Source organism: Impatiens glandulifera, chromosome 1 (genome assembly GCF_907164915.1).
Source record: "Impatiens glandulifera chromosome 1, dImpGla2.1, whole genome shotgun sequence".
Taxonomy (NCBI): domain Eukaryota; kingdom Viridiplantae; phylum Streptophyta; class Magnoliopsida; order Ericales; family Balsaminaceae; genus Impatiens; species Impatiens glandulifera.
Window position 1 is genome coordinate 89,993,717 of NC_061862.1, and position 15,235 is coordinate 90,008,951.

The following is a 15,235-nucleotide window of genomic DNA, read 5'->3' on the forward strand; positions in this document are numbered from 1 at the left end:
TCGCAGGACACCCTTATTAAGACTTTGATCCTAAACAGCTTTTACCTGATTAATAATTGTTGCTGATAATAGGTTCATGTCAATGTTCGCGTTTTTTTAACTTTTTTTTATGGTATAACTTGTGAGCTTAAATATTAATTGTCATAAAATTGAAAGTTGTAACCCTTTATTATCTTTATACAATTAGAGCTTATTTAATTATTAAAAGATCCAATAGTCAAAGCCAACATTTTGTATCAGAGCTAGGTTGAAGAACATGTCGTCGGCAAGATCAAGAGATGTGGCGGCAATGAAGATTGGAAGAGAAGATAACGTGACGCTCTCCTATCCGTTACTCACGAAGAGTAACTACTCAGTGTGGGCGTTGAAGATGCATGTAAACTTACAAGAACACGGAGTGTGGGAAGTCGTGATGTTCGACAATGTCGACGAACGTATGGATAGAATGGCTCTCGCGTCCATCTATCAAACACTCCCCGAGGACGTCCTTCTCATGGTGGATGAGAAGAATTCCGCCAAGCTAGCGTGAAAGACGCTAAAGACAATGCATTTTGGAGTGGAGAGAGTCAAGGAGGCATAAGTGTAAACATTGAAGACACAATTCGAGGCAATTTGCATGAAGAATGGGGAATCGGTGGATGATTTCGCCATAAAATTGACATCCATCATGATTGGTATCCGCTCGATGGAAGAGAAGGTGGAGGAGATCTCCATCGTCAAGAAGTTCCTTAGAGCCTTACCACAAACATATATGCATATCGTTACAGTGATCGAGAATTTGTTGACCTCAAGAATATGACCGTCGAGGAGATTATCGATCGTCTCAAAGTCCACGAGGATAGACTTCGCGGCTACAGAGACCAAGAGGAGGAACACATATTGCTCACGCATGATGAATGGATGTCACGAATGAAGAAAAACAGAGAAGCATATTTTTCTTCTGGATCGTCGAGTCGTAGCGGCAACGGTGCAGATAAGCGAGGTCGTGGCAAAGGGCGAGGTGGAGGTCGAGGTCATGGAGAAAGCTCATCTCGACATGAAGACACTAAGCCCCGCAAAGACAAGAGCATAATGAAGTGTTAAGCTTGTTAAAAGTACGGGCACTACGCGTCTGATTTCCATAACCAAAGGCCCAAGTGCCCAACGATGAAGCAAACCTCACAAGCTCCCATGACAAAGAGCCAACATTAATGTTTGTCAAGGAAGTGACGAACACTTTTCCCGAAGACGAGGAGACAAACCTTGAAGAGCTTGAGCAAGAATCGTCCAACGAGGAACCAGATGTGGTGGTGCTCAATGAAGAGAAAGTCACGGAGAATCTCCTCGTAAGTGGCGATGAGTATAATCACACCGACGTGTGGTACATTGACAATGGATCAAGCAATCATATGACGAGTCATCGAGAGAAGTTCAATGAGCTAGATGAGAAAATCACCAGAATTATGAAGTTTAGAGACGGCTCACTCGTTGAGATCAAGGGTCGATGATCCATATTGTTCGAATGCAAGAATAGAGATCAACGTATAATGACTGAGGTATATTACATTCCAAAATTGAAATGTAATATTATAAGTCTCGGTCAGATGACAGAAAAGGGCAACACGATCATCTTAGTTAGCTCACTCCTAAAGATGTTATACCAAAATGGTGTTCTATTGATGAAGGTGGAGAAATCGAAAAATCGATTATACAATATTTCTCTTAAAATGAGGCAATCCGTTTCTCTATTAACATCGTTAGTAGACCCATCTTGGTTATGGCATGCGAGACTTGGGCACGTAAACTTTTATGCGCTTAAGATGATGGGGGAGAAGGAAATGGTTATAGGGTTGCCCAAGATCACACACCCCGACCAAGTGTGTGAGAGTTGCATGATTGCAAAGTAAACAAGGCTACCATTTCCTGCCCAAGCAAACTTTCGTGTTGAACATACCCTACAACTTGTGCACACGGATTTGTGTGGTCCGATCACCCCTCCATCACTCGCCAGTAACAAGTATTTTCTTCTACTTGTTGATGATTATAGTCGTTGGATGTGGGTGTACATGCTTAGAGAAAAAGGAGAAGCTTTTGAAGCATTCAAGAAGTTTAAGAGGCTCGTTGAGAATAAGTCCAAGCATAAACTAAAAACTTTGCATACTTATTGAGGTGGAGAGTTAACATCACAGAAATTTGCGGAGTTTTACAAAGAGGAAAGAGTTGAATGTCACCTCACGACACCATACACTCCATAACAAAACGACGTGGTGGAGAGAAGAAATCGTACCGTGATGGGTGCTGCGAGGAGCTTACTCAAGAGCATGTAGGTACCGATAAACCTCTGGGGAGAGGCAGTACGACATGCAGTTTATCTCTTGAACCGCTTGCCGACAAAGGTGCTAGGAATTTGCACTCCTTACTAGGCATGGACCGGTAAGCGACCTCATCTAGAGCACTTGAGAGTATTTGAGTGTACCGAACATGTTAAGAGAATGGGACCACATCTCAAGAAGCTTGATGATCGAAGTCAAGCCATGGTGTACCTTGGTGTTGAAGACGGAAGCAAGGTGCACATGTTTCTTGATTCAGCTTGTAGGAAAATCCGTGTGAACAGAGATGCCATTTTCGAGAAGGAGAAGAAATGAGAGTGGTGCAACGACAACAACAAACTCGTACAAAATTCTGTAGAGTTCGGAATGCTACGAGATGTCTATGCGGAGGCACCACTAATAGAGATGGATCTTGATGAATTGATGTTTCTCACCACCGACGAGTCAACATATCACGAGGCGATAGTCGAAGAGTCGTGGAATGAGGTCATGAACAAAGAGCTCGAGTCTATCTGGAAGAATAAGACATGAGAGCTCACCGACTTACCATCCTCTCACAAGACTATCGGGTTAAAGAGTGTTTTCAAGTTGAAAAGAGACAGCGAAAGAAAAATCATCAAGCATAAAGAGAGATTGGTAACAAAAGACTATGTGCAAAAGCGAGAGGATGATTTTGAGTATAACTTTGCACCGGTGGCGAAACTTGACATAGTCAAGCTAATTTTTTCCATCGCAGCTCACCGTGGATGGGAGATTCACAACTTTGATGTTATATCAGCATTTTTCAATGATGACATTGAAGAAGATATATTAATTTGAATAAGTGATTTTAAATTATATAAATTATGTTTAAATTATATATGAGATTTAAATATGTATAATTCAAAATAAATAATTGTAATTTTAATTTATAATTTTGTAATTGCAAAATATATTTTAAATAAATAATTATAAAATATATTTTTTAATTTATAATAAAAGCTAATTATAATGAAAGTAAGAGAAATTATACCTTGTTTTGTTGAAAAAAATCCCGATAAACACTCTTAAATTTTGTTATATATATTGTGATATAAGTGAAAATAGTATTGATTAAGATTTAAATATTAAAGTTGAATTTTTTTATAAAATAATATTACTCATTTGTTATATTTACAAAATCACGTTAAATTAAAAAAAAAATGAATAATGATTTCTTGAATAATTTAGATTATTTTGAAACATGTTTTTTCTAAATAACTTCAAAAACATTGAAGTTGAGGAAGCCTATTATATTATTATATAGGCCCGTTTGGAGACTTAGTATTATCTGTTACATAACTATTTTATTTTATGTTATTAGAAAACTGAATAAATATACTGCTGAGTGAATAATTAATTTAGTTATATTTAATTGGAAATATCACAAATTTACTTAATAACTAAAAATATATAATAAAGGTGTTACATGTATATTTTTTAATTACTATGCTGTTTTTTCAAATTATTAAGAGATAAAAAAAATTAGATAAATAATATAATTACTTTTATTTATTTTCAAAACATTCTAAAAAAGGACAATAAAAATCTAAATACGTTATTATTTTATATTATAAATAATAATAAACATATATCTCATTAACTTAATAGCAAAAATAAATGTCTAATACATATAAGAAATTATTGGTTCCCGACACAAAGGACATAAATTGCTCTTCTTCATCCAATTGGTAATGCAACAATTGTGAAAGTGATGATTGCAATGTTGCATCTTATTAAGATCCTCTCCTATATTGTAATTCTCTAGACAAATTGTGCAAGTTTCTTTTTCTTCCTTTTCCGAAGCTTTGGACTTATTCTCATCCATGATATCGTATATGTTGTATTTTAAAAAACAATGCATTAAGAAACGACACACAGTTTTACTTTTCACTAGCATGCTTTCGATGGAATCTTGTACTTGTGTTCTTGCATCCAATTGCACATCAGATCGACGGAGCCATTCTCGAACACGATATATCATCTCATGTTTGTGAAGGTGTTTAAATCGGGTTGAAATTCTTGGACCAATCTCAGCATCAATAATGAAGTCATCTCTTGTGTTCAGATTCCATTCTCCCTTCACGTTTACCATAGTAATATCGATGGTAAATGTGGGTAATTGGTCGATTTTGAAAGTGTTGTTGTCGAGTTTGACGATGATACGAACATTGTGATAATTATCTAAAGATGCAAGCGGTAACATTGCCATTTTGGAATAAGTTGGGGATTTTTTTAGAGAACAAAAATTGAATATGATTAAATTTGAGTGATGTATAAATTTATATAGAGCTCAACAAACCAAATATGTAGGAACAAGATTAGAAATAGAAAATATAATATATTTAATCATATTCTTATTGAAAATAAATTTACAATACAAAATTTTAATTAATTTTAAAATTTGAAATTCTTATAAATTGAAATTGAATATAAATTTGAACTAAGTTTTTTGAATATTAAGAATTTTATTTATTTTTAAATACAATATATAAAGAATAATTTTAATAGTCTATCATACATCTTAATTTTATATATACTGAAAATTTCTATTATTATCTTTTAGACATGTACTGAATTTTAGGATTTGTTGAATAATTTTATTAAAAAAAATAATATTTTTTATTCTTATTTAATTGTTACCAATCTCCTCCATTAATATAACTATGATTCGGTCAAAATTTATCGATCTCACCATTGATTTATAAAAAGTAATTAACATTTATCTAAAATATTATTAAATAAAAATGCTGAAATAAAATTTAAAATAAAAGAAAAATTCAATAAAAATAAATTAAAAGGTTGAAAAATAAAATAGTAAAATATATTTTAATTAAAAAAAATTTAAAATATACCCCTAAATAAAAGTTTGCCCAAATATATCTCTAACAAACTTTACATTTTATCAAATATAAATACCATAATCAATAAAAAGAGTAGTTTTATTATACCCCTAAATATAACAAAAATAATTATATATATTAAAGTATGTACAAAAAAACAAATATTTCAATGTTACTTTTTCTTTACCTCTTGTAGAATCGATCCTTATTCATTTGCATTCCTGTCTATAAAATTGCTTTCGAAACCGACATGCCATACAATCGCGGTTTCTCTTTGTCTATTGTCGCAGGACCACCTTTATTAACTGACTTTGATCCTAAATATGTATAAGTAATTTAGAGTTTCTAATCTAATTACTTCTTTATAAGGTTGTTGGTAAATGTTGATAATACAATACTTAAGATTCTCAAGATTTCAAGATTTTTTTCTTTTTAGCAAATATCTATTTTTCAGAGTTTCATATCTTCATAGATGTTCTTAAAAGATCCAATAGTCAAAGCCAATATTTGGTATCAGAGCTAGGTTAAAGAACATTCCGTCGACAAGATCAAGAGATGTGGCGGCAATGAAGATTGGAAGAGAAGAGAACGTGACGCTCTTCTATCTGTTACTCACGAAGAGTAACTACTTAATGTGGGCGTTGAAGATGCAGGTAAACTTACAAGAACAAGGAGTGTGGGAAGTCGTGATGCTCGATGATGTCGACGAACGTATGGATAGAATGGCTCTCGCCTCCATCTATCAAGCACTCCCCGAGGACGTCCTTCTAATGGTGGATGAGAAGAATTCTGCCAAGCTAGCGTGGGAGACGCTAAAGACAATGCATGTTGGAGTGGAGAGTGTCAAGGAGGCATAAGTGCAAATCTTGAAGACACAATTCGAGGCAATTTGCATGCAGAATGGGGAATCGGTGGATGATTTCACCATGAAATTGACATCCATCATGATTGGTATCCGCTCGTTGGAAGAGAAGGTGGAGGAGATCTCCATCGTCAAGAAGTTCCTTAGAGCCTTACCACAAACATATATGCAGATCGTTACAGTGATCGAGAATTTGCTGACCTCAAGAATATGACCGTCAAGGAGATCATCGGACGTCTCAAAGTCCACGAGGATAGACTTCGCGGCTACAGAGACCAAGAGGAGGAACACATATTGCTCACGCATGATGAATGGATGTCACTAATGAAGAAAAACGGAGAAGCATATTTTTCTTTTGGATCGTCGAGTCGTAGCGGCAACGGTGCAGATAAGCGAGGTCGTGGCAAAGGGCGAGGTGGAGGTCGAGGTCATGGAGAAAGCTCATCTTGACGTGAAGACACCAAGCCCCGCAAAGACAAGAGTATAGTGAAGTGTTAAGCTAGTTAAAAGTACGGGCACTACGCATCTGATTTCCATAACCAAAGGCCCAAGTGCCCAACGATGAAGCAAACCTCACAAGCTCCCATGACAAGGAGCCAACATTAATGTTTGTCAAGGAAGTGACGAACACTTTTCCCGAAGACGAGGAGACAAACCTTGAAGAGCTTAAGCAAGATTCGTGCAAAGAGGAACCAGATGTGGTGGTGCTTAATGAAGAGAAAGTCATGGAGAACCTCCTCGCAAGTGGCGATGAGTATAATCACACCGACGTGTGGTACATTGACAATGGATCAAGCAATCATACGACGGGTCATCGAGAGAAGTTCAATGAGCTCGACGAGAAAATCACCGGAATTATGAAGTTTGGAGACGGCTCACTCGTCGAGATTAAGGGTCGATGATCCATATTGTTCGAATGCAAGAATAGAGATCAACGTATAATGAATGAGGTATATTACATTCCAAAATTGAAAAGTAATATTATAAGTCTCGGTCAGATGACATAAAAGGGCAACACGATCATCTTAGTTAGCTCGCTCCTAAAGATGTTAGACCAAAATGGTGTTCTATTGATGAAGGTGGAGAAATCGAAAAATCGGTTATACAAGATTTCTCTTGAAATGAGGCAATCTGTTTCTCTATTAACATCGCTAGTAGACCCATCTTGGTTATGGCATGCGAGACTTGGGCACGTAAACTTTTTTTTTTCGCTTAAGATGATGGGGGAGAAGGAGATGGTTATAGGGCTGCCCAAGATCACACACCCCGACCAAGTGTGTGAGAGTTGCATGATTGCAAAGTAAACAAGGCTACCATTTCCTGCCCAAGCAAACTTTCGTGTTGAGCATCCCCTACAACTTGTGCACGCGGATTTGTGTGGTCTGATCACCCCTATATCACTCGCCGGTAACAAGTATTTTCTTCTACTTGTTGATGATTATAATCGTTGGATGTGGGTGTACATGCTTAGAGAAAAAGGAAAAGCTTTTTAAGCATTCAAGAAGTTTAAGAGGCTCATTGAGAACAAGTCCAAGCACAAACTAAAAACTTTGCATACTAATCAAGGTGGAGAGTTAACATCACAGAAATTTGCGGAGTTCTACAAAGAGGAAGGAGTCGAATGTCACCTCACGGCACCATACATTCCACAACAAAATGACGTGGTGGAGAGAAGAAATCGTACCGTGATGAGTGCTGCGAGAAGCTTACTCAAGAGCATGTAGGTATCGATAAACCTCTAAGGAGAGGCAATACAACATGTAGTTTATCTCTTAAACCGCTTGCCGACAAAGGTGCTACGAACTCTCACTCCTTACTAGGCATGGACCGGTAAACGACCTCATCTAGAGCACTTGAGAGTATTTGGGTGTACCGAACATGTTAAGACAGTGGGACCACATCTCAAGAAGCTTGATGATCGAAGTGAAGCCATGGTGTACCTTAGTGTTGAAGACGGAAGCAAGATGCACATGTTTCTTGATTCAGCTTGTTGGAAAATCCGTGTGAACAAAGATGCCATTTTCGAGAAGGAAAAGAAATGGGAGTGGTGCAACGACAACAACAAGCTCGTACAAAATTTTGTGGAGTTCAGAATCCTACGAGATGTCTATGTTGAGGCACCACTAATAGAGATGGATCTTGATGAATTGCTGTTTCTCACCACCGACGAGCCAACATATCACGAGGTGATAGTCGAAGAGTCGTGGAATGAGGTCATGAACAAAGAGCTCGAGTCTATCAGGAAGAATAAGACATGAGATCTCACCGACTTACCATCCGATCACAAGACCATCGGGTTAAAGTGGGTTTTCAAGTTAAAAAGAGACAGCGAAAGAAAAATCATCATGCACAAAGAGAGATTGGTAGCAAAAGACTATGTGCAGAAGCAAGATGATGATTTTGATTAGAACTTTGCACTGGTGGCGAAACTTGACACAGTCAAGCTAATTTTTTCCATTGCAGCTCACCGTGGATGGGAGATTCACCACTTTAATGTTATATCAGCATTTTTCAATGGTGACATTGAAGAAGAAGTCTATGTCACTCAACTTGAAGGCTTCATCGCCAAGAATAAAGAGCACAAGGTGTAAAAGTTATACAAGGCTCTCTACGGACTACGTCAATCACCAAGTGCGTGGAGCACTTGCCTCAACAATAGAATGATGAGTCTCGGTTTCATGAAGTGTTCTTAAGAGAAGGATGTGTAAACGAGAAACCATGGAGAAGAAGTACTTATTGTTGGTGTATACGCCGATGACTTGCATCGTGACAAGATCAAGCGTCAAGAGTGTTGATGAGTTCAAAAAATAGATGATGAAGGAGTTCGAGATGAGTGATCTCGGGATACTCTCGTACTATTTTGGTATAGAGGTGGACCAGAAGAAAGATAACATCGATGTGAAACAGGAAACTTATGTAGAGAAGGTGTTGAAACAATTTGCAATGAAGGATTGCAACTCGAGCAAGTATCCTATGGAAACAAATTTGCAGCTTAGATAGAATGTGGAAGGAAGCTTAGTGGATCCGAAGGAGTATAGACGTTTCATAGGGTGTCTCAGGTACTTGACGCACACTCGACCCAATATGTATTATGCAATTGTCATAGTGAGTCGATACATGGAGAAACCTACCACTCTACACCAAAAGGCAGTAAAACACATTCTTCGTTACGTGAAGGGAACAACGAGCTATGTGATTCAGTTAAGAAGAGGACGAGAAGTTTAATAATTCGTTGGTTTTACTAACAACGACATAACCGGTGACACAGCCGATAGAAAAAGCACTAGAGGGATGGTGTTTTATCTCAACGGGAATTTGATCACCTAACAATCTCAAAAGCAACGAACTATTGTTTTATCTTCATGTGAGACGGAGTTTATGGCAACTACTGCAACATCATGTCAAGGACTTTGGCTAAGAAACTTGTTGAGAGAGGTGCTAGGATGCGAGCCGAGGCCGATAACCCTTTATGTCGACAACAAGTCCGCAATAACATTAATGAAGAATCATATGGTTCATGGACGTATAAAACACATCGACACTCAGTTCTACTTCATCCGTGAATGCGTCGAGAACCGACAGATCGTTGTAGAGTTCGTAGGAACTAGAGAGCAGTGTGCAAACATTCTCACTAAGGCACTAACAAGAGTCAAATTTGCAGAGATGCGAAAGCTGCTCAGTGTGAAGAATCTCAAACCAAATCAAGCTTACGGGGGAGATTGTGAGTTTAAGCATTGATTGTTAGAAAATTGAAAGTTGTAGGCCTTTATTGTCTTTTATACAATTAGGACTTATTTAATTATTAATAGGCTTGGTCTGTATGTATAAGTAATTTAAGGTTTCTAGGCTAATTACTTTTTTATAAGAGTTGTTTGTAAAGGTTGATAATACAACACTTAAGATTTTCAAGACTTTTTCCTTTTTAGCAAATATCTATTTTCCAGAGTTTCATATCTTCATAGTTGTTCTTAAAAGATCTAATAGTCAAAGCCAACATAACTGACCCAACCATCCTCACTGGTTTTGCTTAAGGAAAAAAATATAATCGAAAACTTAGATACATTCTTCAAGTTTTAGAGAAACTTGAATTACATCTATATATCTAAAAGAGGTCTTCCGAACATATTTACAAACTGTCTGAAATTTATCTAACACCAACTGAAAAAATCATTTTCAAACTCATTTTAAACAATAATTATTCTCCAACCGAAAATTCATTCTCAAACCTAAAAATATATTATTAGAATATTCTTCTTTACATCAATTTTTATAATTTTTTAATATCACCAATATATTTTATAATGTTATAAATTACACCACAATATTTTAATATCAACCTAGTATTTTAAATTTGATTATAAATTAATAAAAAAATTTATTAAAAATTCAAAAAATTACGATACACAAACTAAAATATATACATCTGAGATTGAAATAAAAAATTATTCGTACAAATAAAAAAAATTCATTACACGACAAAAAAATTACATTTAAACAAACATTAATAAAAAAATAAATTAAACATCATTAAAAACAAACATCGATAATTTTTAGTTTTTTTTATCAATATTATTTATTATTATAAATTTATTATATTTAAAAAATATTAATAAAAATATATAGGATAAAAACCAAAAAATTAAATATATAAATAAATTATATAAAAAAGTTAAATTAATATAATATTTACTTAAATTAAAGGTTAAAAGACTAAATTAAATATTTGAAATAAATGATATATAAAAGTTAAATATTCAAATTAAATTATTTATAAACTTTAAGGACTGTTTTAAAATTTAATAAAAATTTTGGGATAACAACTGTACAAACACATATATGCGTTGTGTTCAGATAGAGAAAGAAGAAATATCCATTTTGCATATGGGTTTGGCTATCAGCTGGAGGAAAAAAAAAGCTTTGGGTATGCGTTTTGGATTCGGTTGGAGATGGTTTAACCTATCATACCTTTCATAATCAGGAGTTTTTAACAAATTTAAGTATACTTCAATGTTTATTTATCTAATTATTAAAAAATGATAAAACTTATCTTTATCTATTAGTTTTATTCAGAATTATTTTTATATTTTTTTTAAGTCTGTCATAAATTTTTTTTAAGCTCACCTAATCATATTTTCTGGGTCGTTCTTGTCTTTCATACTAAACATATTTGGATTTGTATCGAAATATTCAAGTGCAAATTTTTTTCAAATAGATATGAATTAGGAGAAATAGACAGAAAAAGTATTTCCAAATAAAGTTATATTGTATGACAGCAAATAGTTTTGTTGCCCTTTTGAGTTTACACCGGCTCACATTTAGATTATTTAGTTAGAGCCCATGGTTCATAATAGGAAGAAGTGAAACTTAATGATGGGCACTCACTTAAGAAAATGCAAATTAATCTCTTTCTCTGTATCTGGATCAAATAAGCTTCAGTGTCCAAATGTGATCTCATAATAGGCATTTGGATCCATATGAGAAATTTGACCAAAACAAATTGATCCAAAAGAATCCATGATATGAAAGCGCCATTGAAACCCTAATAAGCACCAAATATATCTAAATCCATTACAAGGTAAAATTTAAGAGCTCGAGCATATAGTTTAGCCTATCAGTGTAGTCCGGATAGATTTTGTGAAAAGATTTAACACAAGCATATTTCAAATCCTAGCTAGCTCCGCCCATGATCACACAAACCCATTCGAATTTCTTCAATGAAGTACAACCAAAGCCAAAGCTAGCACACCTTCATTATTTTAGACTCATTAAGCTTCATCAATTACATAAACAAGCTCTCCACCCTTAAATCATTCACAACCTTGAAGCAAACCCAAAAAAACATTTATCAAATTAAGGCGGATTTCAGAGCAACTTTTGTCTCAATAAATTTTGTTAGACTGCTCATCTTTTTGTTCTCCACTCCTCCTTTGAATCGAATGCCTATTCACTTCTTTTTGTCTTTCTTAATTAATAACATTTGCATATGTTTAAATAAAACAAAAAAGTGTTTAGTAGACAAAAGTGATCATATAGGTAAAATGATAAAAGTTTGACTATATATACAATTGTCATTAAAAAAACGGAATATCAAAGTTTGACGCAGCAATCCATGATGATAGACGTGTGAGGACATAAATATAAGTAAATTATAACAATTAAATTATTTTCACTAAGTTTAAGGGTATTTATAAAACCATAAAACAACTTTAAGAATAATTTTGAATATTTAAACCATTGACTGTATCTTCGTCTTCCTTTCCACGACCCTTCCTAAAGAGAGAGAAAAATACCATATTTGACGATTCAAACACGGTCCCGGTCCCGGTCCGGCAGCCTGTCAAACAAACCGTCTCTATTTCTCTCTTTAATCCTCCCCCACCTCTTCTTTCCCCATAACCCATCTCTCTCATTCTCTCTCCCCAATCAATTTAAAAAAATGAACAATCTTTTCTCCAGCTCTTTCTCCCATTTCCGGAACGAATCCGCCGGAAACGTACAAATATCCGGTGGAAGCACCGGCGGTGTAAATCTAGATAAGTTCTTTGAAGATGTAGAATCCGTTAAAGATGATCTTCAAGAGCTTGAATCTCTACATGGTAGTCTTCAGAGCTCACATGAACAGAGTAAGACACTTCATAATGCTAAGGCCATTAAAGACCTTCGAGCTAGAATGGATGCTGATGTTAGCACCGCTTTGAAGAAAGCAAAGGTGATAAAAGTACGTCTTGAGGCTTTGGATCGAGCCAATGCTGCTAATCGAAGCCAACCGGGTTGTGGGCCGGGGAGTTCTTCTGATCGAACTCGATCCTCTGTTGTTAATGGTCTTCGTAAGAAATTGCAGGATTCTATGAACTCTTTTAATGGTCTTCGACAACAGATTGCTGAGGAATATCGTGAGACGGTTCAACGAAGGTATGTTTAATCAAAATTCTTACTTTATATTTTTCTAAGTTTGATTTTATAAATATTTGTTAGAAAACACACTTTATTTTAAATAGTTTTATAGTTTTATAGTTTCTAACTTTCTGCGGCCCATCAAGTAAGAATATGTTTAACAAATGAGTCAAGTCTTAAACTAGTTTGTAATCTTGAACTTGGGTTGAGGTCGAACTAATAAATTTGAGCTCGATTATTATCTACAATCTCGGCTAAATTCGAAAAACCTTAAATTAAAATTTTAAATATTTATAAAAAAATATTTTTTAAAATTTAATATTAAAATCAATAAAAATATATTATTTATTAACATGCTTGTAAAAGTACGACAAATCATCGATCAAATATTATATGAGCTCGACTCGAATATTAAACGAGTTGACTCGAGCTCGACTCGAACTTGGTCAAAGTCAAACTAAAATCAAGCTTTGACCGAGCGACTTTCAAGCGTTTCAAGAGCATCTTGACTCTTTTGCATATCTGTTTAATTGAAAATTTACAATTTTTCATAAACAATCCCGATTTTTTCAAAATAATAAGTCAATGTGGTTTGAAATCTTTAATTTGCTGAAATTCAATACTTAAATAAGTGAAATAAATATTTTATTTATTTATAATAAATTAATGTTGTTTAAAACGGTTAAAAGACAAAATATTATTTTGTATAACTTTAACTATAAAGTTCTAAATTTTAAAATTTAAATAAAAAAAATCAAAATCCAAAATGATTCCTATGAGTAGCTCTAGTTTGACAATAGAACCAGCTAATTTTATAGTTGTAATAATAAACTTCTAATATTTTTCTTCTAAGATTACCTACAAACACAAAAGTGACGTGAATACACAATGGCATATTCCTTATCTAATATAATAACAACTCACAACTTTATATCTACAAAAAAAAAAAAAAAAATTTCTTTAAAACAAAACTTGCACTAGTAGCTACTAGCTATCTGCCAAATTGATCTTGTTAAGAACATATTAAAAAAAAAAAAAATCGCACAAGAATATATAGTTAGAATTGGTAGCCCATAATTATTTTTTTCATTAGTTATTAGAAAAACACACTTTCTTTTATTATTTATTTTTATATTACAAATTCATTATTTTGATTTCCATATTGGAAACAAACTTTCTTATATTAATTTTATTTTTTTATTACAAATTTATTATTTTGATTTTGTTCAGGTGATAAACACAAATAAATTTATTTTTAACGTTTTAGAATTAAACCATCTAATTAGTTTAATTCTAACCCTTCGACTTCAGATACTACACTGTAACGGGAGAGAACGCCGACGAGGCAACTGTGGAGAAACTAATAGCGACAGGAGAAAGCGAGAATTTTCTACAAAAAGCGATACAAGAACAAGGTAGAGGAAGAATATTGGACACAATCGCGGAGATACAAGAAAGGCACGAGGGTACAAAAGAGTTAGAGAGGAATCTAAAGGAACTACATCAGGTTTTTCAAGACATGGCGGTTCTTGTGCACCACCAAGGAGAACAAATCGATGACATCGAGAACCAAGTTAACCGTGCCAGCTCCTTTGTTAGAGGTGGAACCGAAGAGCTTCAAGTGGCACGTAAACATCAAAAGAACTCTCGAAAATGGACATGCTACGCAATCATTATTCTTCTTGTTATTATTATTCTCGTGGTCTTATTAACTGTCAAACCGTGGCAGAATAACGGAGGTGGAGGAGGAGGCGGGGGCAACAACACGCCCGTTGCAAACCCTTCTCCTCCGCCACCACCTCCCCCTTCTCCGACCGGTCAGTAGGGTGGAAGCCAGCATTGCCTTGGAAGGAAGACATTTTTATTATTTATCATCAATTCATTATTGTTTGTTTTTGTAAAATATTGATGTACCTATATGTAGATCAGCGAGAGAGGTTACCATATTGGGCATTTATTATTAGTTCATACTTTAATAAATCTTTTGGATTTGGTTTGAATGACATTGAATAGATTGTGGGTTTTGTAAACTATTTATTTTTATCGAGATACTAAAAGCATTTGTATTCACAGCTTGATTTGGGTATGAACAATTTTGTTTTTTATAAAAAAATTTATTCTTTTTTCATTCTAAGATTTTTTTTAATATTAATTTAAACAATTATATTATGAAATATATCTTCTTTATATATATAACCCTTTTTTTTACTTAACTCCATTACTACAAATCTAGGTGTTTTTAAACAAAAATTCATATCAATTATGAATGAAATACTTTTAAAATTGAATATAGTTTCACTTCATGACCA

The 15,235-nt window shown here is 34.4% G+C and overlaps 2 protein-coding genes across 2 annotated transcripts; one reads left to right on the top strand and one right to left on the bottom strand.

Annotated features, from left to right (window-relative positions):
* Positions 1-3,951: 3,951 nt before the first annotated feature.
* LOC124935744 lies at positions 3,952-4,539 on the bottom strand. Its single transcript, XM_047476168.1, has one exon. It carries the CDS (start codon positions 4,537-4,539, stop codon positions 3,952-3,954), a length of 588 nt encoding a protein of 195 aa, XP_047332124.1.
* Positions 4,540-12,334: 7,795 nt separating this feature from the next.
* On the top strand, positions 12,335-14,957 carry LOC124922178 (syntaxin-121-like). Its single transcript, XM_047462915.1, has 2 exons — positions 12,335-12,944; positions 14,238-14,957. Exons 1-2 carry the CDS (start codon positions 12,469-12,471, stop codon positions 14,749-14,751), a joined length of 990 nt encoding a protein of 329 aa, XP_047318871.1. The 5' UTR covers positions 12,335-12,468; the 3' UTR covers positions 14,752-14,957.
* Positions 14,958-15,235: the final 278 nt, after the last annotated feature.

What these genes read in the sequence shown, in the direction of transcription:
- LOC124922178 (XM_047462915.1), top strand. Translation starts at nt 12,469, where the DNA reads ATGAACAATCTTTTCTCCAGCTCTTTCTCCCATTTCCGGAACGAATCC. An exon ending in CGTGAGACGGTTCAACGAAG is followed by an intron (nt 12,945 to 14,237) that starts GTATGTTTAATC and finishes CTTCGACTTCAG; the next exon opens with ATACTACACTGTAACGGGAG.
- LOC124935744 (XM_047476168.1), bottom strand. Translation starts at nt 4,539, where the DNA reads ATGGCAATGTTACCGCTTGCATCTTTAGATAATTATCACAATGTTCGT.